The sequence below is a fragment of the Hyperolius riggenbachi genome, chromosome 3 (genome assembly GCF_040937935.1).
Source record: "Hyperolius riggenbachi isolate aHypRig1 chromosome 3, aHypRig1.pri, whole genome shotgun sequence".
NCBI classification, from domain to species: domain Eukaryota; kingdom Metazoa; phylum Chordata; class Amphibia; order Anura; family Hyperoliidae; genus Hyperolius; species Hyperolius riggenbachi.
In genome coordinates, this window is record NC_090648.1 from 302,493,918 (window position 1) to 302,519,760 (window position 25,843).

General features: G+C 38.7%; 1 protein-coding gene across 2 annotated transcripts in view; it reads left to right on the forward strand.

The window, feature by feature from the left end:
• The window catches only part of SLC16A7 (solute carrier family 16 member 7), a 116,811-nt gene extending 91,190 nt beyond the window's left edge, over positions 1-25,621 (forward strand). For both annotated transcript variants that reach the window (XM_068276611.1, XM_068276612.1), the window contains exons 3-5: positions 7,852-7,995; positions 10,223-10,999; positions 17,111-25,621. In XM_068276611.1, coding sequence (XP_068132712.1) covers positions 7,852-7,995; positions 10,223-10,999; positions 17,111-17,364 — 1,175 coding nt within the window. In that variant the 3' untranslated portion in view covers positions 17,365-25,621. The remainder of the gene's footprint in view (positions 1-7,851; positions 7,996-10,222; positions 11,000-17,110) is intronic.
• The last annotated feature ends 222 nt before the right edge of the window (positions 25,622-25,843 follow it).

A 25,843-nucleotide genomic window follows, 5' to 3' on the forward strand; every position in this document is an offset into this window, starting at 1 on the left:
TTTTCGCATTACAGTCGTATCATGCCGTAATTTCGCATTAAACGCTACCGTAATTTCGCGTTAAACCGTAACGCTCCGTATAATATAAAAAAGCCGCCGACTTTAAGGGTTAATAGCAAAGCCCCCTTAAATGCTAAGAGCCTCAAATTTAAAGAATATATTAAGGAGATCAGGAGGAATAAGAGGAAACATTTTTTTTTCAAAAAGACCTTATAGTTTTTGAGAAAATCGATGTTAAAGTTTCAAAGGAAAAATGTAAACATTTAAAAACCCGTCGACTTTAACGGTTAATAGCAAAGCCTGCTTAAAGTTTAGGAACACCAAATTCGCAGGGTATATTAAGGGGATCAAAAAGACCTTATAGTTTTTGAGAAAATCGATTTTTAAGTTTCAAGGGCGAAAATGTCTTTTAAATGCGGAAAACGTGGGGTCCCCCCTCCCAGACCTCTTTAACCCCTTGTCCCCCATGCAGGCTGGGATAGCCAGAATGCGGAGCACCGGCCGCGTGGGGCTCCGCACCCTGACTATACCAGCCCGCATGGTCCATGGATTGGGGGGTCTCGGAAGGGGAGGGGCAGCCAAGCTTTCCCCTCCCCCTCCGAGCCCTTGTCCAATCCAAGGACAAGGGGCTCTTCTCCACCTCCGATGGGCGGTGGAGGTGGAGGCCGCGATTTCCTGGGGGGGAGGTTCATGGTGGAATCTGGGAGTCCCCTTTAAAAAGGGGTCCCCCAGATGCCCACCCCCCCTCCCAGGAGAAATGAGTATAGAGGTACTTGTACCCCTTACCCATTTCCTTTAAGAGTTAAAGTAAATAAACACACAGACACTTAGAAAAAGTATTTTAATTGAACAAAAAACATAACCACGAAAAAAGTCCTTTAATATTCTTAATTAACCATTAATACTTACCTGTCCCTTTAAATAAATGATCCCTCGCAATATCCTCCGAAATGTTCTATCAGTTACAATGTAACAAAGTTATTACAATGTAACAACTTTGTTACATTGTAACTACGCCGCACCCGACGTCACTCACCGCCGCCGCCGCGTCTGTGCTGCAGGACCCGACAGAGCTCTGAGCTATAGCTCAGAGCTCTGAGAAGCATCTTTGTATTTTGGCTCCAAGGAGCCCCATTGGTCCTTAGCAGACCAATGGGGTTCCTTCTGATTTAAAGGAACCCCATTGGTCTGCTAAGGACCAATGGGGCTCCTTGGAGCCCAAATACAAAGATGCTTAGAGAGCTCTGAGCTATATAGCTCAGAGCTCTGTCGGGTCCTGCAGCACAGACGCGGCGGCGGCGGTGAGTGACGTCGGGTGCGGCGTAGTTACAATGTAACAAAGTTGTTACATTGTAATAACTTTGTTACATTGTAACTGATAGAACATTTCGGAGGATATTGCGAGGGATCATTTATTTAAAGGGACAGGTAAGTATTAATGGTTAATTAAGAATATTAAAGGACTTTTTTCGTGGTTATGTTTTTTGTTCAATTAACCACTTCACCACTGAGGGGTTTTACCCCCTGAGCACCAGAGCAATTTTCACCTTTCAGCGCTCCTTCCATTCATTCGTCTATAACTTTATTATTACTTATCGCAATGAAATGAACTATATCTTGTTTTTTTCGCCACCAATTAGGCTTTCTTTAGGTGGGACATTATGCCAAGAATTATTTTTTTCTAAATGTGTTTTAATGGGAAAATAGGAAAAATGTGGGAAAAAAAAAATTATTTTTCAGTTTTCGGCCATTATAGTTTTTAAATAATGCATGCTACTGTAATTAAAACCCATGAAACGTATTTGCCCTTTTGTCCCGGTTATAAAACCATTTAAATTATGTCCCTATCACAATGTTTGGCGCCAATATTTTATTAGGAAATAAAGGTGCATTTTTTTCAGTTTTGCGTCCATCCCTAATTACAAGCCCATAGTTTATAAAGTAACAGTGTTATACCCTCTTGACATAAATATTTAAAAAGTTCAGTCCCTAAGGTAACTATTTATGTATTTTTTTTAATTGTAAATTTTTTAATTTTTTTTTAATTACAAAAAAAAAAAAATGGGGAGTGTGGGAGGTAATGAGTTAATTTTATGTGTAAAAGTCATTTATTTGTATGTGAAAAATGTGTAGGGTGTAGTTTACTATTTGGCCACAAGATGGCCACAGTAACTTTTTGTTTTAATGCGACCTCCAAGCTTCCTTCCGGAAGCTTGGAGGAAGAATAAGGAGGCTGGACACGTGAGTTTTTTCTCACAATGATCGCGCTGCCCATAGGAGAGCAGCTGATCATTGCGGGGCTTAGATCAACGAACGGGAATGGATTTTCCCGTTCATTGATCTCTGGGCGAGCGGGCGGCGGCGTGTTTACTAGCGGCGGGCGGCGTGTTTACGAGCGGGAGCGCGGGCAGCGTCGGGAACGCGGAAAGTACGTGTTTCTCCGTCCCTGGTTTTTAAAGGATGGAAAAAGGGGCGGAGAAATACGTACGCGCGGGGGTAAAGTGGTTAAAATACTTTTTCTAAGTGTCTGTGTGTTTATTTACTTTAACTCTTAAAGGAAATGGGTATGGGGTACAAGTACCTCTATACTCATTTCTCCTGGGAGGGGGGGTGGGCATCTGGGGGACCCCTTTTTAAAGGGGACTCCCAGATTCCACCATGAACCTCCCCCCCAGGAAATCGCGGCCTCCACCTCCACCGCCCATCGGAGGTGGAGAAGAGCCCCTTGTCCTTGGATTGGACAAGGGCTCGGAGGGGGAGGGGAAAGCTTGGCTGCCCCTCCCCTTCCTAAACCCCCCAATCCATGGACCATGCGGGCTGGTATAGTCAGGGTGCGGAGCCCCACGCGGCCGGTGCTCCGCATTCTGGCTATCCCAGCCTGCATGGGGGACAAGGGGTTAAAGAGGTCTGGGAGGGGGGACCCCACGTCGTTTTTTTTTTATATTTCCCACACTCAGAACGAAGTAAGTAAAACTCTTCCCACTTGGGGGAATCTATGAAAATAATACACTATTGTTACCTGTGCAAAAAAAACTGACATGTTCCGCATTTAAAAGACATTTTCGCCCTTGAAACTTAAAAATCGATTTTCTCAAAAACTATAAGGTCTTTTTGAAACATTTTTTTTCCTCTTATTCCCACTGATCCCCTTAATATACCCTGGGAATTTGGTGTTCCTAAACTTTAAGCAGGCTTTGCTATTAACCGTTAAAGTCGGCGGGTTTTTAAATGTATACATTTTTCCTTTGAAACTTTAACATCGATTTTCTCAAAAACTATAAGGTCTTTTTGAAAAAAAAATTTTTCCTCTTATTCCTCCTGATCTCCTTAATATATTCTCCAAATTTGAGGCTCTTAGCATTTAAGGGGGCTTTGCTATTAACCCTTAAAGTCGGCGGCTTTTTTATATTATACGGAGCGTTACGGTTTAACGCGAAATTACGGTAGCGTTTAATGCGAAATTACGGCATGAACGAAACGCGAAATTACACGTTGAAAATTACGCTTACGGTATTTTCAATTCCGATTTTAATGGCAATTACGCTACCGTAATTTCGCATCGTAATCGCAAATTTCGCATGCGTAATTTTAGTAATGCGAAATTACGAAAATTTCGGCTCAACTCTATGCTGGACCCCCTGGTTCACATCACATCTAGGGAACTATCTGCACGGAGTTTGTATGTTCTCCCCCTGACTGCATGGGGTTACCTCCGGGCACTCCGGTTTCCTCCCACACCTCAAAACATACAGATAAGTTAATTGGCGTCTATATAAATACAAAACAATAATAAGTAATAATACTATTGTCAATTTGTCAATCAGTCGGTAATATCTGCATGTCACTGTTAATCTGTCTGTTGTTAGTACTTCGTAATGCTGAAAACAGCTGATTTTAATGAGCACTTAGGAAAATGTGAATTCACCAAGGTTGTTATAGCATGCAAAGCTGAAATTACTGAGCAGTGAGGTAAATTACCGACTTGTGTTGTAAACACACCTCAACAAATGTCAGTAAATGTCAATTCACCATGATTAAAGCATGCGGTAAAATACTGTTCCATTACCAGCAGTTCTCTTCTGTCGGTATCAGTTCGAGACTTGCAGAACTCACAGAAGCAGAGAGGAGTGCCTATCACTGACCGAAGCAGAGGCCAATAGAAACAGCCCCTGTCTCCTGCAAGTCGGGATGATGCATTTTGATAGGACGCAAAGCCTTCTCCGGCGGGTCTTAGCTTTTCTACCCTCAGGCAGTGAGCAGAGAGAACAAAAGAACTTTCCCCTGCCTCCCTTTGGCAGTTTAACCTCTACCGTTCCTGTTTGAACACCCAGAGTAGCTAGTAGGAAAATCATTTAAGCAGGGCATGTGTAAAGTCTCCTGGAAGTTCATCTAAGCTGTGGCAATTAAATAAAATGTAAAGTGAAAGACTAATAGACAGATTCAGAGCGAGCAGAGGCAGCATAACAAACAGTATAGCAAAACTTGTACATATAAAGGGATGTTCCGATGGCTCTTACTATTGTAATGCTGTCTCTGCATGGAGTTTTTTCTATTGAAGCCGGTAAATTACCAAACTTCTACAGCACCTGTGAAAATATTGGTGAATTAGCATACAAAAGTCTACAATACAGAATGCAGTATTTTCCCGACTTGTTTTCTCTTATTTGACAGCCTTAGGTGAATTGACGCCATAGTGTACCTAGGCACTATCAGCAACAATTGTGTTTAATTTCACTATTGGCCAAGGTTGATATGGCCAAGGTTTGGGGCCCCTGCTTTAAGTGAATAATAATGAATAATGCAAGTAACTGTAAAATGAAAGTGTTCAAAAATATATAAAATAGTTAAAAACCATTTAAAAATAAGGTAGGTGTTGGCTTATTTTCACATAAGACACGTGCTCAAATGTCACAGTTTTTATTAGACAGCTCAATGAACAGGCTTTGTGGTGTGAACATCACTTTTTTCAGGTCAATGGAAGTGCCTCCTATGCAGCTGCAGATGGCTCAGAGCACCTGTAATAATAAATAACAAAAAATATAATTTCCTTATGTACTGTAGCTATGAGGTTGATGACCAACGTTATTTTGATGTAAAAAGAATTTAACAAATTTCTGCAGCAACTTCCATGACTTTGATGTTTGATGCCTTATTTTTTTTCATGTTGTGGTAACAAGATTGTTTCCATAACTAGCACTAAAATTATTATGCAAGCATAAAAATAAAAAAAAGAAATACCTAGTTTAACATTCACTAATGCAAAATTACACTCACATGTAACTTGGATAAAGCCAAAGTAACTACTTAATACATGAAATAATGCATTGATTATTGTAAAATATATAAGGTTGCTTTTGTGCGTCATGTGGGGCAGCACGGTGACTTAGTGTTTAGCACTCTTGCCTTGAAGCACTGGGTTCCCATTACGAATCCCAGCAAGGTCAACATCTGCAAGGAGTTTGTTCTCCCCATGTCTGTGTGGGTTTCCTCTGGGCACTCCGGGTTTCCTCCCAGTCCCACATGCAAAAAAAACCATACAGATAAGTTAATTGGCTTCCCCTTAAAATTGGCCCTAGATTACGATATATACACTACACAATACATACATAGACATATGACTGTGGAGGGATTAAGTAGTGAGCTCCATTGAGGGACAGTTAGTGACAAGACTATATGTACAATGTAAAAGTGCTGCAGAAGATGTTGCGCTATATAAATGCTAAATGCCATAATAATAATACTCTTTTCATTATATTATCCTTTAACTGTAATACTATATAACAAAAAACATTTCTAGTGTCATGCTTGCTCGGATTTGTGCTGTTTCATTGTCTTTTCCTTCCACTTTCTTTCTCTATAAAGAGAACCATTCATCAATGTCTTCTATGTAGAGGTGTTACAAATTTGCCTAGTGAATTAGATCATTACTACGTTAGCGGAAATGCTTCCTGAGTTATACATTTTCAAAGCATGCCAGGTAAATTCTACTTAAAATGATCAGCCACGTCTAGCAGAAAACCTCTTGAATCAAGTTCTTTATCGTACTTTGTGTTCCATAAAAACACATATTTGTTTGGATAGAAAGCAGACATTCATTTTCATAACACAATATTACTAATAGGAAGAACATGACTCAACTAAACAACATCCTTTTAGCCTCTAATTATGATCAAATAAGATTGTACCATCTCAGGACTTGATTAACTAAATAGTGAAGTGAGATGAAATGCGCTGTGTTCCCTTCAGTTGTCCACTAGTACAGAAGATTATTTTCTTTTAATTCACTTATTAATGACTATATTTTAAAGCAAACATGCAGAAACAATACTACACAACGTATAAGAAAATAAAATTGTAAAAGTAACAGAATACACAGATTTATAACAATAAACAAAATAAGAAGAAATATCAGATTAATTCATATCAACCACATTAATGAATGATGTATAAATTATACTTATCAAATGACACCTAATCAATTTAAATACATAACGCTAATTAATTCATCTCTAGAGAACAAAAGCACACCAAAGAAACAGTGCACAACAATTGTATCATGCACCTAAACCTACAGCTCCAGCAAAATGTACATAACAACAACATGCTGTTCTTTCCCTTCTGCTACCTCTACCTAACTGCCACCTGAATTTTGAACAACCTACTCCTTCATTCTCCTGAAGCAACCACTTGCGTAAGTGCTAGCCTGATCCAGACACTACTGGCCATCTTGCATTGTTGAGAATTGTATCCTGGAGGACCATGGGTACCATGCTTTCGACATTTCACATGGCTGCTTATTCTGGAAACAAGGCTAACAAAGTTCCTAGGATGTGACTGATGCAGATGGAGGATGGGGGAGAGGAGCATACAGTTAGCCTACCACTTTCATCTTACTTTCATTGGCAACATGCACCAGTGACTGCACACTGTGCACAAGTGCCCAGGGATTACATCAGAACATTATGTATGGCACGCTTCAAAAGTGCTTTGATTCCATGGACTATCTAGTTGCATTGTGGAGTCATGTAGCACGGAATAGAAAGCCACTTGAAGATGAGTATGAGTGGGTGGGGTTTGGGGGTGAAGCCTCAATTTAGCTGCAATTACTTAAACAATTAAAACAATGAACTTAAATATTCAAATACTTGATTGATGTATTTAGAGATAGTATATAGAGCTTGATAAACAATGGGCATGTGAGCTGTAGTGGCAAGAATTACATTTAGCATTGCTTTTTAATAGAGGGCTTTGTGGTCTCTTTAAGCCCTTTATACCTTCCAGGTGGTTCTAGATCACCATGAGCTGTCTGGGTATTCCTTAGTAATTGGAAGAAGTTGCTTATTATCATTGTTGATACAACCAAGAGAAACGCATTAAGCCTTATGGCATAAAATTATCAGTCATAGAGAAAAAATACTGAATGCAACTACAGTCAGAAGTTTTTAACTTCAATTCTTTATAATGCGGGAAATGTTAGCACCTTAATAACTTGTTATTGTTGTTTATATCCCTGCTGAAGAGACATGTTCTCACATCCTGTTCTCTATGACCTTGTCAGGATTGGAAAAGAAGAACATTAGCTTAGTACAAACCAGACAGCAACATGAAATATACATCCATCCTAACATGTGTTAACTTTTCCCCATCTAGTCAAAGCTATGGTAAAAAGCAATGTCTTGAGTTCCACTGTAAGTTCTATGACTTATGTCATTTGAGAGAATATTGTATCTAATGTATCATGGAGTTTTCTGTATGCATTTTTTGAAGACTTAACATGGGCATTAAAATGTAAGTGATATTTTTTTTGTGATTTGATAAATCAGTATTACTTTTTTTCTGTTTTAATTGCAGGTCCAATAAGCAGTATTTTGGTGAACAAGTATGGGAGTCGCCCAATTGTTTTGGCAGGAGGAATATTATGTTCCCTGGGAATGATTTCTGCTTCTTTCTGCAACAGTGTCCTTCAGCTATACATTTGCATTGGAGTCATTGGTGGTGAGCAAGAACATACTAATACATTATTGTTTATACTGCTAGATTTACTACTCTTGTCAGAAGCTTAAGTAAAGATTATGAGGCCCCTTAGCAAATTCCCCCCCCCCCTCCCCACCTCCATTCTGTGTAGGGACTCTGAGAACAAAAAAGCCCATGTACAAGAGGTTATACTAGTCTCCATCAGCGCCAGAGTTTAGCTAAGGCCATGTAGACTGTGACCTAGGGAGGCTGTTGTCCAAATTGGTAGCTGATCATGGGAGAGGGTGTGGCTGCACATGGAAGAGAAAGTCGCAGATGTAATACTGAGGCACACATGGAAGAGGGAGCTGCCACCCAAGCAGCTGTACATGAAATAGATGGTCTGCAAGGTTAGGATGCTAAATATGTAAGGGGCTTGAACACGGAATAAATGACACAAGAAAGATGACTTGGGGAAGGAAAAAGTAAAAATAATCTTGGTCTATATTTCCTGCAGTAGACACTTGATCCAACAGTATCTTGTTAAAAGTCTTCTTCTGTCTTGTTTGAAGAATCTTTATGCTGCTTGCAGTCAATGGTGATGAGTTTTCAGATTCCCTGTAACTATTTCCATATTGCTATCTGCCGTAATTCTCAAACTGGGGGTGAGGACACTCCGGTGTGCCACAGATCCATCTCCCCATGCAGAATGCAATCCTTTCTCAACTACCATGAGTTTTCTGGACAACCCTAACTTGATGATCATGTTAAGCAGCAGTCATGTGACCATCGAGTCAGTGTGACTGAGAAGTAGTGCACATAGCTGGTAAAGGACTGTGATGGAGCATGCATATGTAATTTAACCATCCACCATGCCCCTACACAACTCTCCTCTATATGATGGAGGACGCACTATAATAAAGTCAGCACTATCGGGGACACTATGTAGTAACCTCAAGGGAACATGGGTGACCACTATAAAAAATTGTGACACTATTGTAAAAATAGGACTATGGGGGCACTATAAAAAAGGGGCACTATGGTTGACATAGTAGTAATTGTGAACCAATGGGTACATGGAGCAGTAAAATAATAGTTGCAATAATTTAAAATGAGCACTATGGAGGGTACTATAATAATAGGGCAGTATGAGGGACTCTAAAAGAAAAGGGTGAATTATGTGGAGTAATATAATAATGGGATAAAGGGAGCATTATGGGGACACTATAAAGAAAGTGACATTAATGGGAAATTAGTTTATTAGATGCATCATAAGCACGGAGCACGAGAATGAGAGGTATGCTAACTGGGTCACTTTAAATTGGGAACGCACTGTAATATGGAAGTGCTACAATGAAGGAAACACTGTCAGAGCACTATACTGAAGGAACATAATGAGAGGGGGGAGTGCTATAATAGGGAAACACTCAGAGGGAGGAAGGGTATACGCCACAGAAGGTGGGATGCTGTTAAGAATTAAAGGGATGGTGATATGGTGGGGAATGAAAGAGCTGAAACATACCGAGCACACACCAAATAACTAATGTTAGTTGTTGTACAGGGCCACATCCACGTTTGACCATGCCCAGAAGTTCCTGAAAAAAATACCAGAACATTAAGAGTGCTGTAAGCCTGGAAAAGTTTGGGAATTGCTTCGCTAATAAAACTACCAGCTACATCAATTTATCCTAACATGGTCCTAAGTGATCCATTACCTGCACATTATCAAATGCTGTTCTTAACTGCAGGAATGAACTGCTTAACTGCAGGAGGAATTTCAAATGCCTTCACCTTCAATCCCCAATTTAACCTACGGACAACCCTCCTATGACATTCCACTCTTGCTACCCACACAGCCTTTGTAGTTTCCTTTGTATCCACACTCCCTGCATCTGTGGACATCTGCTCATGTCCACTGCAGGCAGATCTCAAATCTGTGTTGCCCATGTCAAACCCTAAGTAACTGACATTCTTCCTTGTCTCAAATTCATGCATCCATTTACTTTGCCACCTTTACAGTGTGTGCAACTGTAGTCACGCTAATGAACCTCACTGATGCAGAACATCTTTTTAAAGAGAAGTTGTATTGAAGCCCATAAATATATATGCCTTCAATTGCACAATAAAAAATCTTACATCTATTCCTAGTAGAGAAAAAAAACAGCTGATCTTCGCAACAAAAAATTTATTTTGTTCCTGTAACTTGGTATTGATTTGCATTTGTTAATAATGTATATCTGATTGACTAAGTGTTTTTTTTCTCTTGTAGGTTTTGGATTAGCATTTAATCTTCAGCCTTCGTTAACAATTATTGGAAAATACTTCTTCAAAAAACGACCTATTGCAAATGGACTGGCCATGGCAGGCAGCCCAGTATTTTTAAGCACTTTAGCACCTCTTAATCAGTTTCTTTTCAATTATTTTGGATGGAGAGGCAGTTTTTTAGTGTTAGGAGGAATTCTGTTAAACTGCTGTGTGGCTGGATCTCTCATGCGGCCCATCGGACCTAAGCCTGCACAAAAGGATGTGGAGAAGGCAGAGAAGTTGACAGTGTGTCAGAACATTAACAAATATTTGGATTTATCACTTTTCAAACACAGGGGGTTTCTTATTTATTTATCTGGCAATGTCATCATGTTTCTGGGCTTCTTTGCTCCAATCGTTTTCCTGGCGCCATATGCCAAACATATGGGAATTGATGAGTATTCTGCTGCATTTTTGCTTTCCATTCTAGCTTTTGTAGACATGGTTGCAAGACCTTCCATGGGAATAGTTGCAAACTCTAAATACGTTCGTCCAAGGATACAATATTTTTTCAGTTTTGCAATTTTGTACAATGGCATATGCCATGTTTTGTGCCCTTTAGCCAATGACTATACTGGATTAGTGATATACGCAATATTTTTTGGCTTTGCCTTTGGCATGGTAAGCAGTGTTCTGTTTGAAACATTGATGGACTTAGTTGGAGCAACAAGATTCTCCAGTGCTGTTGGACTTGTGACTATTGTGGAATGTTGCCCAGTATTGCTTGGGCCTCCTTTAGGAGGTAAGAAAACCATACATTATTTGTCAAAAAATAGCATTTTTAGAACATGCAAGAACAAAGAGAATACAAGATTATCTTCAATAAGTTCAAAATGTTGTGCAATGTACTGCTGCATCCAGTCATCTTACATATAAACCATGCACAGTACATATATATATATATATATACACAGTAGTCCTGGCACCCTTGATTTTAGCCCCCATTGAACCTACAAACCTTCCACTCAACCACACTGCAAGTGTGCTCTCAGGACCAGCTGTCACTTCTCCCTTACTTCCCCTGACCGGTGTAGGTAGCTACAGTTGCCCCTTAGGATTAGGTAGCCAGAGCTATCCTCAGTATTTAAGTAGCTAGAGGTGCCCCCCAACCTAGTTAGTGGTATCCCGAGACCAGGGTGAGTAACCTCTCATAAATGATTTAGTAAATACACTCCACTCAGGACTCTGCATAGGTAAGGCAGGAGGGGAGTGAGACGCCTTTCCATGATCACCTGTATTCACCTGTAGGCTTGTGTCTACAGTGGCTTATGGTAAGGGCTCGTTTCCACTGTAGCGGTGCGGAATCGCCTGGATTCCACCGCAGAAGACCGCACCACCGCAGAAGAAATCGCATGCAGGTGCATTTTTTTACGCGTTATTTTACGCGATTATGCATGCGATTTCGCATAGGGTAGGCTATATGCGTTTTTAACCATGTCACTGCCTGTGTTAATTTACATTGGTTCCTATGCGGAATCGCATGCGTAATCGCGTAAAATAACGCGTAAAAAACGCATGCGATTTCCCTATTAAATACATTAGCGGCGATTCGCATGCATTTCACTAGCAGGCGAATTCGTTGGCTCTTTTGTGCGTTTTTTCACCGCTCATAAAAACGCACCACGCAAACGCTACAGTGGAAACAGGTCCATTCACTTGCATTACGTGTGCGAATCCGCATGCGTTGGACGCATGCGGATTCGCGATAGTGGAAACGAGCCCTAAATCTGGACCTGGATCTCACTCCATCAGTATCTGGGTTTGTAAGGTGAGAAGGTAAGGGCACCAGACTCTGACAGGTGACAGCCTATGGTGTTTTTAGTATGGCTGTTCTTAAACATAATCTTTTAATTTAAGCTGCCCGTTGTGGCATGTCTTTATATGTAAAAAGAAATACCGGTAAGATAAATGAGTTTGTTGCAGTTATCAGGAAAGAACTTTGTTAAGCATCAGCATATCTATGTTACAAAATAATCTTCCCATAATATTTCAAGAATTACAAGTGTGAATAGAAAACAAAAACATATGGTGATGTGTATATTACAATTCTTATTTAAGAAACAGATGATCAGAAAAAAAATCATGAAAAGGAAACACTTCTTAGATTCGGTTTGGGCTCAGAGATTTGAACAGCTTTTTTTTTTTAGTAAAATATATAAAACAAAACTTTTTTTGGCTGGGAGGTGTAGTCACAATGATAGACTTAATCTCCCAGCATGCATTGCGGTGGCTGAAGCCATGCTACCACCATGGGCACCTTGAACTGTGGCAGTGAAATAAGTTGGAGCACTTCAAATACACGGGGTGCTAGGTAGCAGCCCCCCAAAAGTAATTAATGCTTGTGCTCCATCCTCTCCCCCTCCCCATAGCCTACAGGATTTACAAATTATTGTATATTTTACTAATAAAAAATGCTCAGATCCCTTTTAGTTTTTAGTGCTTTTGATACTTTAGACAGCATACAATGGGCTTGATTCACAAACCCGTGCTAACTGTTAGCATGGACGTGCTAAACAGTTAGCACGCGAAGTGCCGCACACAGACTTTTTCACGTGCAAAGTCCCCCGATCGCGGACATTTGCACACGATAACGCAGACTTTTTCACGCGATCGGCCGCCGATAGTGGGCAAAAGTCAGCATTATCGCGTGCAAATGTCCACAATCGCGCGTTCGCTGGACTTTGCACGTGAAAAAGTCTGTGTGCGGCACTTCGCGTGCTAACTGTTTAGTACGCCCGTGGTAACAGTTAGCGGCGGTTTGTAAATCAAGCCCAATAAATTAACTTGTGCGGTCTCTCAAAAGTAATATAATTGCAAAATCTCTAGCATTCGTTATCTAGTACAGATGATGAATCAGATACTAACATTTCTGAGTTGATGCACTTTGATTGCAGTTTGTATGCAGATTGAAACTGGACCAATCAAAATCATCTACCACTTCACTTTTAGGGCTTCATTCACTGAACTGTGATAACTCATATCACGGCCGTTTTCGTACGAATTTGCGCGAATTCGCAAATTTGTGCATGAAAGCGATCTTTTTTTTGCGCAAAAATTTGCAATTGCACAAAATAATTTGAGACTGTGCACAATAATTCGCGATTGCTCGCGATAATCCACGATCGTGCGCAGACACGAAAATGCGCGGTAAAACGGACGTGATATGAGTTATCACGGTTTAGTAAATCAAGCCCTTAATGTGCAAAGTCAGTGATCATCTCTAGTAATTAGTGTACAAAAATAAAATATGCAAATACCAGGATTATAGGAACTGGGGAAAGGTGGGATGAGCATTGTTGCTAGGTAGCTGTCCTATTTCCTCTAACATAGATGCTTGAAAACGCTTTTACTTTTTTCCCTGTGGGAGGCCATTCAACTAATAACAGCTTTCTGCAGACTAGCATGTAACTAGTGGTTGCTTTAGAGACCTTTAATCTCTGTTTCAAAAAACAAAACAGTAATATATATATATATATATATATATATATATATATATATATATATATATATATATATATATATATATATATATATATATATTTTTTTTTTTTTAACTTATAATGGGGCTCCTTTCCAGTCTGCTATAAAAGAAGTAGAAATTGGCACCAAAGGAACAACGTATTTGTCAAAAAGATGAGTGACTAAGGGCCGGTTTCCACTAGACTCCGCGTGCGGCTGTGAGACACACTGCGGCACTTCCGGGTCTGCGGTACGCAGACGAATCCCAGAGATTCGCTGACTCCCACGCGAAAACTGAGGGCAATGCATGTAAATGCACAAAGTGTAATCCTTGAGTAAATCTGTGTGCAACTGAGTAAAATAAGTATTTGTCATTCTGTCTTGACTGCTAGATCAAGAGATAAGGCTAGCAAGCACAGAAATGATTCTATGCTGAACTGAGGACCAGCGCAGGGGTGAAACAATAGACCCTGCAAGGAATGCAGCCTCAGGGGCCCCAGAAGCTGCAGTGGGCCTCATGGGGGGAGAAGTTTCTTTTCCCCTGTCCTGAAAGACTGACAACTAGGGGCACTGAGAGAAAAAAAACCTTCTGCACTCTCCACAATTGTTCCAATGACTGCATCTGTTCAGCCACTGATAAGGAATCATACAAAGTTTTGCAGACAAAGATTTGTAGACAGTCCCTATTCAGTGTTCAGTGGGTTCTTGTGTACAACGCCCTGCCCCCAACCTCTCTACCTCTCCCCAAGTGCTGTGTACTGTAACGATGCTGCAGGAATCTGCAGAGCTGGGAGTTCTGCTCCATTAGAGATGGACAGAATAAGTGTAATAAGCTAATGCTGGGAGTACACTCATCTGTCAGTGGTTTGTATGCATTTTCTGCACACCATGTGTGTCTGTATGTATGAAAACATGCACATTTTATCACAGAAGCTAATGTAATTGATAGAGAAGATGTGTGCAGTGCTTCACTGCTGTCTGTTTTTATCTGCATGGGGAAAACACATTCAAGTGTGCACTAGCCAACTGAATAACATTGGTTCTCAGTTTACCTTTGCAGAATGCAGGGGGAGGAGACTCCATCCAAAGTTTCGTAGGGGGGCCCAGTGATTTCTATTTACGCCCCTGGACAAGAGAAATATTATGTCAAGAATTAAACTTAAGATTAATATATTCGAAGCAGGTCTGTAGTTAGGGAATAAGGTTGAGAGAAATGCAGCAGTTTAATTAGCCTGATATTTAAAGACTGTGGGAATAAGGACAAGAATAATGATCTTTATTATGATGAACTGTGAGACTTTAGCTATGAACTGGTCAAGCCCTTGTGAAATACAATTACAAATAACTCCAAAATTCCCAATTAACCTACAGGCTGGTATTGGGTTTCTTGCCTTTAAAACAGTCCAAGAATTTAGGACAATAACTTTATTGTAGCCATATTTGGCATAATTCAGAAAGGATGAACTTAAGTACAAGTGCTGGAATACAAAACTACTGTGATGTATTAACTGTGGAAGATAGACTAGAAGATCCTAGAACCCTAAAAGCAGACTGTCAAATTGCTTAAAGAAAAGATTGTCCCCCACTATGATTGACTAGAATTTGTGCAACCCATGTCTGGATGAACACACAGGATGAGAAAACAGGTTCTGAAGTATCAAGGAAATTGAAAGAAATTTGCCCTAACGTCTGAAGATTTGCCCAAGAGAAGGACATTGTTTATACTTTCACAAATATCATTGGACAGTGCTTTGGATCACCTAAATTTAGTGCTTGTATTGACATCTAAGGTGCAGCCAGAACTACAGTATCTGGCACTTGTCTCCAAAGACATCTAAGGATACCAAGATGTTATAAAAAGTATTATGGTCTATCATATTGAAGCTTGCTTTGTGTGTTCCTATGTGACTGACTGGTTTCTTCCAGTATCAGTTTTACCCCAGCTCACTTTACCAGATGCAAATTCATATACTGTACATTTATGAACAGTTCTTCTTATCCTTTAGGCTGTTAATTAAATTTCACTGTCCTATTTTATAACTTAGTCCATCTGGCTCCAGTGATCCCAGAAGAGAAATTTAAGCGCACTACAATATCAGTTTATTTATGAATGTCTCTAGTGATACTTAATCATAAATACCTATCTGTGCCATTTTTAAACATGACATATCATTCATAAAAGCCATGTGTATGAGCTATTATATGAGTTATATAAAAGCATTAACTTTGATTAATTGCAGCAATTTTTAGTTAAGCCAGTGTGTGCTGAAGGACATAAAGTTAATAACTTTAAAATGGCTGAAACTCATAAGAGACGTTTTACTGAAAGGTGGGGAAATATGATTCAAAGAAGAAAAGTATGTTGTGAGCAGAAGCATGTAAACAGAGTAAGTGGCACCACTTATTCATTTTCCCATTGTGTTTCTATATAAAACAAGCTCACAAACAGCTGCTCTCTCTGCTTCCACTGTATTGTTAATGTGAAGAGAATGCCTCCTAAACCAACACATAGGAGGGAGAGTTTAGAGCAGGAATGCAGTGGTGGGCCGAAATTTCGTATATGAGAAATTTCACATTGAAATTCGCAATTACGCATCGTAATTGTAATGCACAATTTCAGAGAAAATCATAATTCATTTCGTATGTAATAGTAGTAGTGCGAAATGTTGCATAATTTTGTGCCGAAGTTAGAGGTTAATAGCAAAGTCCCAATACATTTTGCAAAAAGACCTTGTAGTTTTTGAGAAACTCAATGTTAAAAATGCAAATAAAAATGTTTTTTAAACTGTAATTTTTACAAGTTTAAAAACCATTTTTTACTTGCATATTTAAAATAGAGGGTTTTTTTTTGCAAATTTTTTTTGACTTGTACTCATGATTCTCCTTAACATATATGGCAATTTTGGTGTCAATAGCATGTATGGGGCCTTTGCTATTCACTGCTAAAATCGGCAAGAAATTACTCGAAATGTTATGCAAAATTGCGAATGACTACATGAAATCAATTGAATTTGCAAATCCTATAAGCGTAATTGTGAAAAGTTACGCAAAATTTAGCAAAATCGTAATTTGTTGATTACGATCATCACTATTGGAATGTGCACACAGTCAGAAGTGTTTGTGTGATGGAGGTGAATGGGACTTGGCTGCCATATACTCTAGGCCAGAGCAGGATAATTCACAAGGGGCCCACCAGCCACCCTATCTGGCCTAATTTCACTTCCGCTTACCAAAAATACCACAAGGGGACCCAAATCTACAACCTTGCCTAGGGCTTCCTTACATCTTATTCCATCTATGCTCTAGGCAGAACCATAGTAACGTAAAATGAACTATGTGTCGCTGGGCTGAAAGGACAAAACCTAACTATGAATGTACACTTCCTCTTTTTCAGGCTGGCTGGTCGATATAACTGGAAACTACAAATACATGTATTTCGTATGTGGCATAATTGTGATCGTTGCAAGTATTTATTTATTCATTGGAAATGCCATCAATTACAGATTACTGGCCAAAGAAAAACTGGCAAATGAAGCAAAAAATACCACCAAAGAAGCAGAACCTTTGAACTCCCCAGACTCAGTTGATGTGGTCAAAAAACAAAATAATACAGAAAAAAATGCATCTGACAGAGAAACTAGTATATGATTTGAACTTATACTTACTGTGGGTACTTTTCCAAACAACACAATATGCAAGTATTATATGAAAACCAGGAAATGGTGATTGAGATTTATGATATAAACATTGATGGACTAAATATTTACAGGCGAAACCACATGAGAGTCTCCGTCACCATGTTTTATTAAAAAAAATACATTAAAAAAACAACAGAGTACCGGTACTTAACCGATGAAATACAATAAGGCATTGGGTTGTTGGAGAGCAGAACTCTCCCTATTGCGTGACATATTAGTATGCTCTGTATTTAAGAAGAACACCATCTAACACTCCTCTATATGGAAAACTTAATATCAGTTTAGACTGGGATTTCAAGGTAATGCCCATGTCCATATTTAACTTATGTCAGTATGGTCTACCTTGGATTCCCTGGCATACTCCTTCACAGCCAGCAAAGTCCAAGGGATTCTTTATGCTGTGTATTTATGGAATGATCACATCCACTGTGGATTCTCCTCACTAGTCCCAAATTGATGGTGCAAACACCAACCAAACTCCAAAAATAAATATAGGCATACACTATTAGGTGCTTTTAATAGAGTAGTTATTACGTTAATAAGAGAAATGTATTGTAGCTAATGAAAATCTATCAACAGCTAGGGCATTCTTAATCATTTTTTGAAATAGCATTATCAAGTGAGAATTGACTGGCAATCAAGATGGAAAGTATGGCTTTGTAATGCATCAAACAGTACAAAGCTAATGCTAAGCTGGTAGTGTCCTGATCGTTGTCAAGGGGTGCATGGTGCTAAAATTGGTTGAAATTTTCAAGCAGGAAAATATTGACCATTTCCACTTCTGGCATATAACCAATGGTGCACATCTAGCCTAAAAAGACCTGAAGTTGGGTGACATGATGAGATAAACAAATAGATACAGTCTCAGTCCTACATAGAACTAGTCTGTGTCCCTTTTTTCTCCCTGTAAGGGTTAGAAATGCAGTATTGAAAATTATGCTTCTTCTTCAGTCAGATTTAAAGGGACTCCGAGTACCTCTCATGGGCTTGCCTTTAAGACTCCGACCAGTACTGCAAAGTACTTAAAGATGCATACATTCTGTAGCTTGTGCTGTCCTCTTTAATTTGATGCCTGAATCGCTGTTCTACACCAAATAGGTTTTGTTCGATTTCAATTTAAAAATCGCGGCTGCCATCTTGGCTATGTTATGTCACCCCTGTCTTCTCAGTTAGAGAAGTGCATCACTGAATGAAGCAGGAAGAGGAAGTGACACGCATGGCCTTTGCAAGAGGCTCCTCCAGAGGGGAAGTCGTCTGTCTTAAAGGCATGCACATGAGAGCTGCTTGGAGTGCCTTTAAGTTGGTCTATAGCAAAACTCTCACTGATATCTAATTACTGATCATAAATCTCTTGTTTGGCTGAGAATCAATTTTGAGTACAGAAAATATACAAAAAAGTCAATAATTCAAGATTAAGCAGTAAAAGTTTTTTTTTTTTTTTTAAAGCCGCTGTTTTACTTAAAGTGAACCCGAGGTGAAAATAAACTGATGAGATAAACAATTATATTTATCCTCCTACTCCTAAAAATGACTTTTTAAGACATCCCAGGATTTTATTTTATATTTAAACATTTAGAAAGTCGATTGAATGTTTTGTTGTCTCTGCTCAGTTGCAGTCTATTAAGTGTCCCTAAATGAAAATACATGAACTATATTGACCCTTTCTCTCTCCATCTGCTCTCAGAAATATGTAGAAAATGTATTTTGTTACAAAAAACTTGTATGGCTGTAATTTGCTTATCAGTGATGTTTACTATATTCCTGACAAGCTCCTGACAAGACAGAAGCTGTCATTTCCAGCCTTAAAAATTAACTATTTCAGGCAGCAAAATAAAAAAAGTAAAACTCCCTGGTTATTAATATGTTTAGTACTGTACATACACATGTTTATCTCATCATGTCACATGTCACCTCGGGTACACTTTAAGACAATAAAAACTTTAAACAAAATAAAACAGTAGGGTTCCAGGAAAGTGCCATTTAGGACTAGGGATATTGATACAATGTTTTAGTCTCATCAGTTTATTTTAACTTCAGTTTTAAGTGAGGTTAAAAAGGAACTCTGTTTTTAATATCAAAATAACTATGTTGTATATACAGTATATATATTTGTAAAATTGAATGGAGATATTATTGTACCTTTGTTCATTTGTTATTTGTTGTATTTATCTGCAGAACTTAATGAAAACAATCAAAATGGCCACACTGTCTGTTGGAATGACAACAGAAATTAGTTTCCTTGATTTATAAGTCATAACTTGGCATGATTCAGCATTATTCACATTATCAGCAGGGTATTATCAACTAGACATACTGTAACTGCTAAGAACCATGGGAAGTGTAGTCCTGTGTCAAAATGACACCTTGTGCAGGACAAAGACGCAATTCCTCTCATTAGCTATAGAGAAAGTAGAATGAAACGCAAATAGAATTACATCATCAGCATATTTAAAATTATTGTAGGGTTTGAACATTTTAAAGTTAATCTAATGAAAATGAAAAGGAGAGCCAAGAATCTGTATGAATAATTTTCTAGGAATCCTAAAAGTGGGATTAAGCATTTCTGCGCAATCCCTGTGTTTAAAAACCTTTATCTTCACTGTAGAGAGCAGGAGAGCTTGCTTATCTCTGGTCACCAGGGCACATTCTTTAGAGAGCTTCAGCAGCCAATGATTATATTTGCCTTTGCGCAAGCTTCTTCTGCTCTCTGCAGGGAAAATAAAGGTTTTTACACACAGGGAATGCATGGAAATACTTCTTAGTTCTTTTATATAACTACGAGTAGTTACTGAAATAAAATTTTGTGAATATAATCCCACTAATACAGCTATAAGTATTCTAAGCACTGAAAGACCTGGGTTACTGTGTTGACTGTTGATATGTAAAAATTCTCAGAGTTCTCAGAGTCTATTGCTAATCCACACATATGGCCATTTTTTTTCTTTTTGCAATTTCCTATTCTGTTATCAATATTTTATGCATGTTAAATGCACACAAATGTTATGTTAAGGATATGCTATCCTGTTAACACCTAATATCAAGACATTTAAAGGAAATCTTAGAGGGTGTATAGTAAGGCATTTATAATTACCTGAGGCTTCCTGCAGCCCTCTTCAGGCTGTGGGCTCCCCCGCCATCTCACTGGACTGCTCGGATTGTCTGCTGGCCATTCTGGTACATTAGCTCAGTCACTGCCTATCATGCATGCGCGGCCCGACTGCGCGCATGCTCCTATTGTGCTCCTATGGCCTGGAGCATTCTGTGCCTACACAGTACTACTGCAGAGGCAAAAAACGCTCCCAGCAACAGGAATGTGACAGTGGTGTGCAGTCGGGCCATGCATGCGTGACAAAGTGCGACTGAACTAATGTACCGTGATGGCCAGTGGTGGGTTGGGGCAGCCCGGGGAGATAGTGTGGGAGCCCACAGCCAGTAGGAGGCTGGAGGAAGCCCCATGTAAGTGTAAATTCTTTACTTTAATCCATCTTGGATACATTTTAAGTTTTATTTGACATAGCTTTCCACTGTTTATTTTTTCTGTTAATCAGGGAACAGCAAGCTAATGTTAACCTCAGCATTGGAAAGAGATTCTCAAAATGTGTGCCTAATACATGTTCAGCACTTACAGTCACAATTCATGCAAACGCCGCATTGCACCCCAGCAGTGAGAAAAGTGTTTACTTCACGCAGTGCTTGGTTGCCTTCCCCCTTAATGTGGTCTGACTCTGACTGCAATTGTGAAGGGCTCATTCCAGTCATAGACAAAACTGCTTTTCTGCACTTGTGATAGCCTGACCTTAAGTAATAAAAGCGATTTTCCAATGCTATTGTAACACTTTTACATGCAAAGCATTTTCAAGGCTCATATATACGTACAACTTTTCCACCCAACTATCGTCCAAACTTGTCTGTTGGATGATAGGTTAGACGTTAGGTTAGACGTGTGTAAGTGTGGCAAATGACTAGATGAATGACTAATAAGAGATCATCTGTAGTACATATCGCATATTACAAATCACATGCTAATTTGTTTTATCTCCTGGTGAGCTTCCTGGGAGAGCACTTACAGCAGTGCATTAGTGCAAAAAGCATTAATAGTAAAAGTAAAGGATATGTTTCATTGACTGCTCCACTGTATCCAGCGCAAAACATGGCATTATTGCATATTACTGTTTTTAACTGTGTGCCCTCAGAGCAACTGTTAGGTAGTGGGTATGTGTGACCCCCAAACATTGCCAAAAATGGCAGTGGTGCTGTACATTCACCTCCCATGTGAATGTGTGAAATGCACTGAAGTGTAATCCAGGTACTCAATATCAGGTGAATCTAAGTGATTTCTGTATGCCACCGGTACTTAAATGTGCTTAAAGTGTCTTAAGATAGACCCTAGTCAATAATTGAATGTCTTTTGACATATCACCTCCAATAAGCATAATATAAGCTGTTGCTTGGTTCTTATACTAATAGTGCACTAGCCACTGTATGCTGATTTTAGTGTGAAAAACCTGCTTCTAAAATCACCATTGCTTGTCATATGTTTTCTTCTGTTTTTGTACTCCTTTTCAATATTTTGGTGATTTCATCAGTACTTCAGCAAACGTTGGCCCTCATTCAATTAACAAAAAAAATTACTCAAAATACGTTTACTATCACTGTTGATAATACCTTACCAAGCACTAAAAAGTAGGAAAAATGTATCATCAAAAGTGATATTAAACTTATTTGGAGGGGTTTTTTTTTGCTCTAAAAAGACCTTTTCTCTACTACTATAGTTTTTCATTTTTCATTCTAAACAGTGGCAATGACATGCCTGGATTTTGAAATAGAGCTGAATTCATTAGTACAAGAATGTTACTTTATTAGCTAGATCCTCATTTTAACTTCATATAGGTCTAATTACACAAACACTCCAAGAGGTTGTGTAAACAGTTTAGTATCAGTACAACATCACTTTTACATTTCATTAGTTAGGTCATTTACATTGGTTTTAAATAAAGTAGATTTGTGTAGCAGGTCCATTATACCACACCTTTTTTCCATTCTATGTAATCCTACTGGGTTGGACCTACCAATATGAATTATAATATTTGAGGATTCCAAGAGGTGTGCGAGACATTTATTTTTATAAATCATTTTTACTTTACTTTTTCAAGAAATCAGCTGCAAGTCAACTATAGTGTTTGTATATATTGACCCTCATCTTCTGTTTTGGTTACGATCAACTACATTTTTTAATTCACTTACATACAGGTGCTGGGGAATTAAGCTATACAGTCAAAATCAGTACAAGTAAAGCAACAATTGTTTTTCGTCCAGTAATTTTTGTTAATATTGTATTTAAATTAAGGTTAATATTTCAATATTTAAGTACCAGTAATATTATATCTATCATTATTTTTTATTGTAATTTTAGGCATAAAAGGAGAAAATAACAAAGTGTATATTTACACTTACTAAACCACATACAAACCATGCATAGCTCACCCCACCTATGCTCAATTTCTCCACATTTCTTAAGCCATGCCTCTATTCAGGTCATAAAATGTTCGCTGTATTTCTAAAACATGTTTAGATATGTATATCAAATGGTCAAAGTGCTGAGTAATGCAACAATACATGTATGTCAACAAGCATAAATATTTTATTATTGATTTTATATATATATATATATATATAATTGTAGAATGTATCGTTTAAAAATAAAATACTGTATACTAAAAAGAGGATTTTAAAAAAAGCACATTCATAGTACTGTATTTTAAAAGGTCTTGTGAATAAAAGTGGCACTAAAAAGTTAAAATGTATTATTTTGGCATTAGGGTCAGTTTGACTGAGGCTAGGTTGACAGTGGTCAGTTGCATAACACACACATTGTGAGTGTGAACTGCAATGGAGACTGAACAGAAATTGAAATGAAAAGCTTGCATGCAGTGAGTTATAATACCATGATCAGTTACAATGCAGTACTGTGCACAGGCCTGTAGAATTGTATGAAGCAGGGATTCGGCTTTCAGAACTATTCTGCAATGCAACTGAGCTCTGTGAACTAGCCCTGAGCCACTTTTTCCTCGCCTGCACAATGTTTGCACCAGGCTGAGAATGCCATTTGGAGAATGAGGCTCTGCTGTGTACTTTATGAACTTGAGTGGAGAGGATTGTGTTTGTTTTTATGCCATCATCATCCTCTTACTTCAATCCACAACAGCTATTTGGTGAAACTTTCAATATTGAAAAAGACAATTCATGCTTTGAAAAATGTGATCTCCCTCCCACTTTTATTTTTTGTCCCCAGGCAGACCAGTACTTGCTTTTGGAATTTGGAGCCTACCAACATGGGGCACTGTCCTTTGAGATGTACCAGCCCACGTGGTCTTTAAAATGGGCAATGCCCTGCAAATGGTGGGTTGTAAAGCTTATTTTTTTGCCGCACACACTTGTCCAATATTATTATTATTATTATCATCATTATTATATTTTTTTATTTATTTAGTGCCAACATATTCCAAAGTGTGTGCACTGTAAAATAATAATAATAAATAAATAGTGGGGGGCATAGATATATGATTAGTTCAATGCACAGTACAATCAGGACATCTAGTGACACTAGTATAAATATGTACAATGTTGATGTGTGGTATGAAATATCACCAGTACTGGTACATGTTAATTTGATGAAGAACAACAGAAGCAGGAAATACTGAGGGATGACTCTGTACATGGGATCTTACAATCTAGAGGGTAGTTGGGTAAAGAGACTAAGGGATGAGACAAAGGGATTAGTGAATGAGACAGTGAGCTTAAAAGCCTAGCTATAACAGCTATAACAAATTATAAGCTTGTCTGAAGGGGGGGGGGGTTAAGAGTTGTTGTTTTTTTGAAGGTTTCAAGGATTGGGGCATGGTGGGCAGGCTGTGGGATAGAGTGTCAAAAAGAGAGGTGACACCCATGAGAACTCCTGGATACGAGAGTGAGAAGAGGTGACCAATCTAGAGGACTGGGGGGGTTTCATGGCAGGAATGAAGGCTCTGGAAGGGATGGCATCTGGAGATAAATGAAGAAATGTATGGAGAAGACAGCTTATGTAAAGCTTTTGCAGTTAGGGGTTTAAATTGGATCCCTTGGGTTATTGGCAGGCAATGGAGAGATTGGCAGAGAGGGGGCGTTATCAGAGGAGCAGAAGAAATGGTGGATGAGATAAGCAGCAGGGTTCAATAGGGAATGGAGATGTGCCAGTCTGTTTTTTTGAATACTGTAGTATGGTTTTGTAGTAATCAAGACACATAATAATTAGACCCTGAACAAGCATTTTAGTAGCCTGTAAGGAAGGGATGAATTCTGGAGATATTTTCAAGACAGAAGTATCAGGAGATTATTAATGTCCAACGTCCCCCCCCCCCCTCCCAGGCAGTGAGCGCTAGGCATTGGGTGGGATTAATTGGGAATTTTCTAAACTTCTGGAAACTAGAGGTGGGGAAGCAAAGAGAGAAAATGTAAATAACACAATCTCCATTTTTCTCATAGTACGTTTTAAAAAAAAATAGTGTAGAGAGGTAAGGAACTTATAGATAGATTTGGGTGCTGTCAGCAAGGAGATTATTGGAAACTGAGAGTGTAATCTTTCTCCCAGGCCATGAGTGTAGATACGGAAGATAAGAGGTCCAAGAACAGAACTTTGTGGTAGACCAACAGACAGGAGCCGTGGAGAGGGGCTCATTCCCACCTTGTGCTAGGGGTGATAAGTGTAACAACAACTTATGGTGGGATTTCTTAAATAATACAGCAACCCCCATATATTTCAGAGATAAGGATACATTAGTAACACATCTATAGGCCAGTCAGTACTAAGCATACTTCACTTAATATAGTGGCATTCTATTCATTAAGAGGTTGGTAAGTGAAGATGTGCTTTGTAGAAAGTTGTGTTTTTCTGATGCATACCACAGTCTACCCTATCTTTTGGCACATGGCTGAATAACTAGGGGACCTAGAAGACACCTATAAACAAATATTCCTAATAAAATACACAATTATTGTTTATAAGAATCAACAACACCAATTTTTACATGGAAGGCCCCACAATGGAACAGAACCAGTGTCAGTACAGTCTGCAGCACCATTATATGTAAATATCAATTTATGTAATATGAGCATATGATCATTTCTATTGTAATGCAGCAAAAACATTAAAGAAAATACAGATTTCTGACTGCCATTGTCTGTTACTTATAAAGCTTTTTAAAAAAAAACATTTACCCACCATTAATTCTGCGTTCTGATATGAGAGAAGAAAATCTCACCTAGCACTACTAAAGTTTTTTTTTACCATGACATAAAAAGTGTGCATATTAGGTTACGGCTGTGTACACAAACTTTGAGAGTTTATATTTTCATTGTGGCTTGGGTTATTATTTCAGTGGCATAGGACAGAA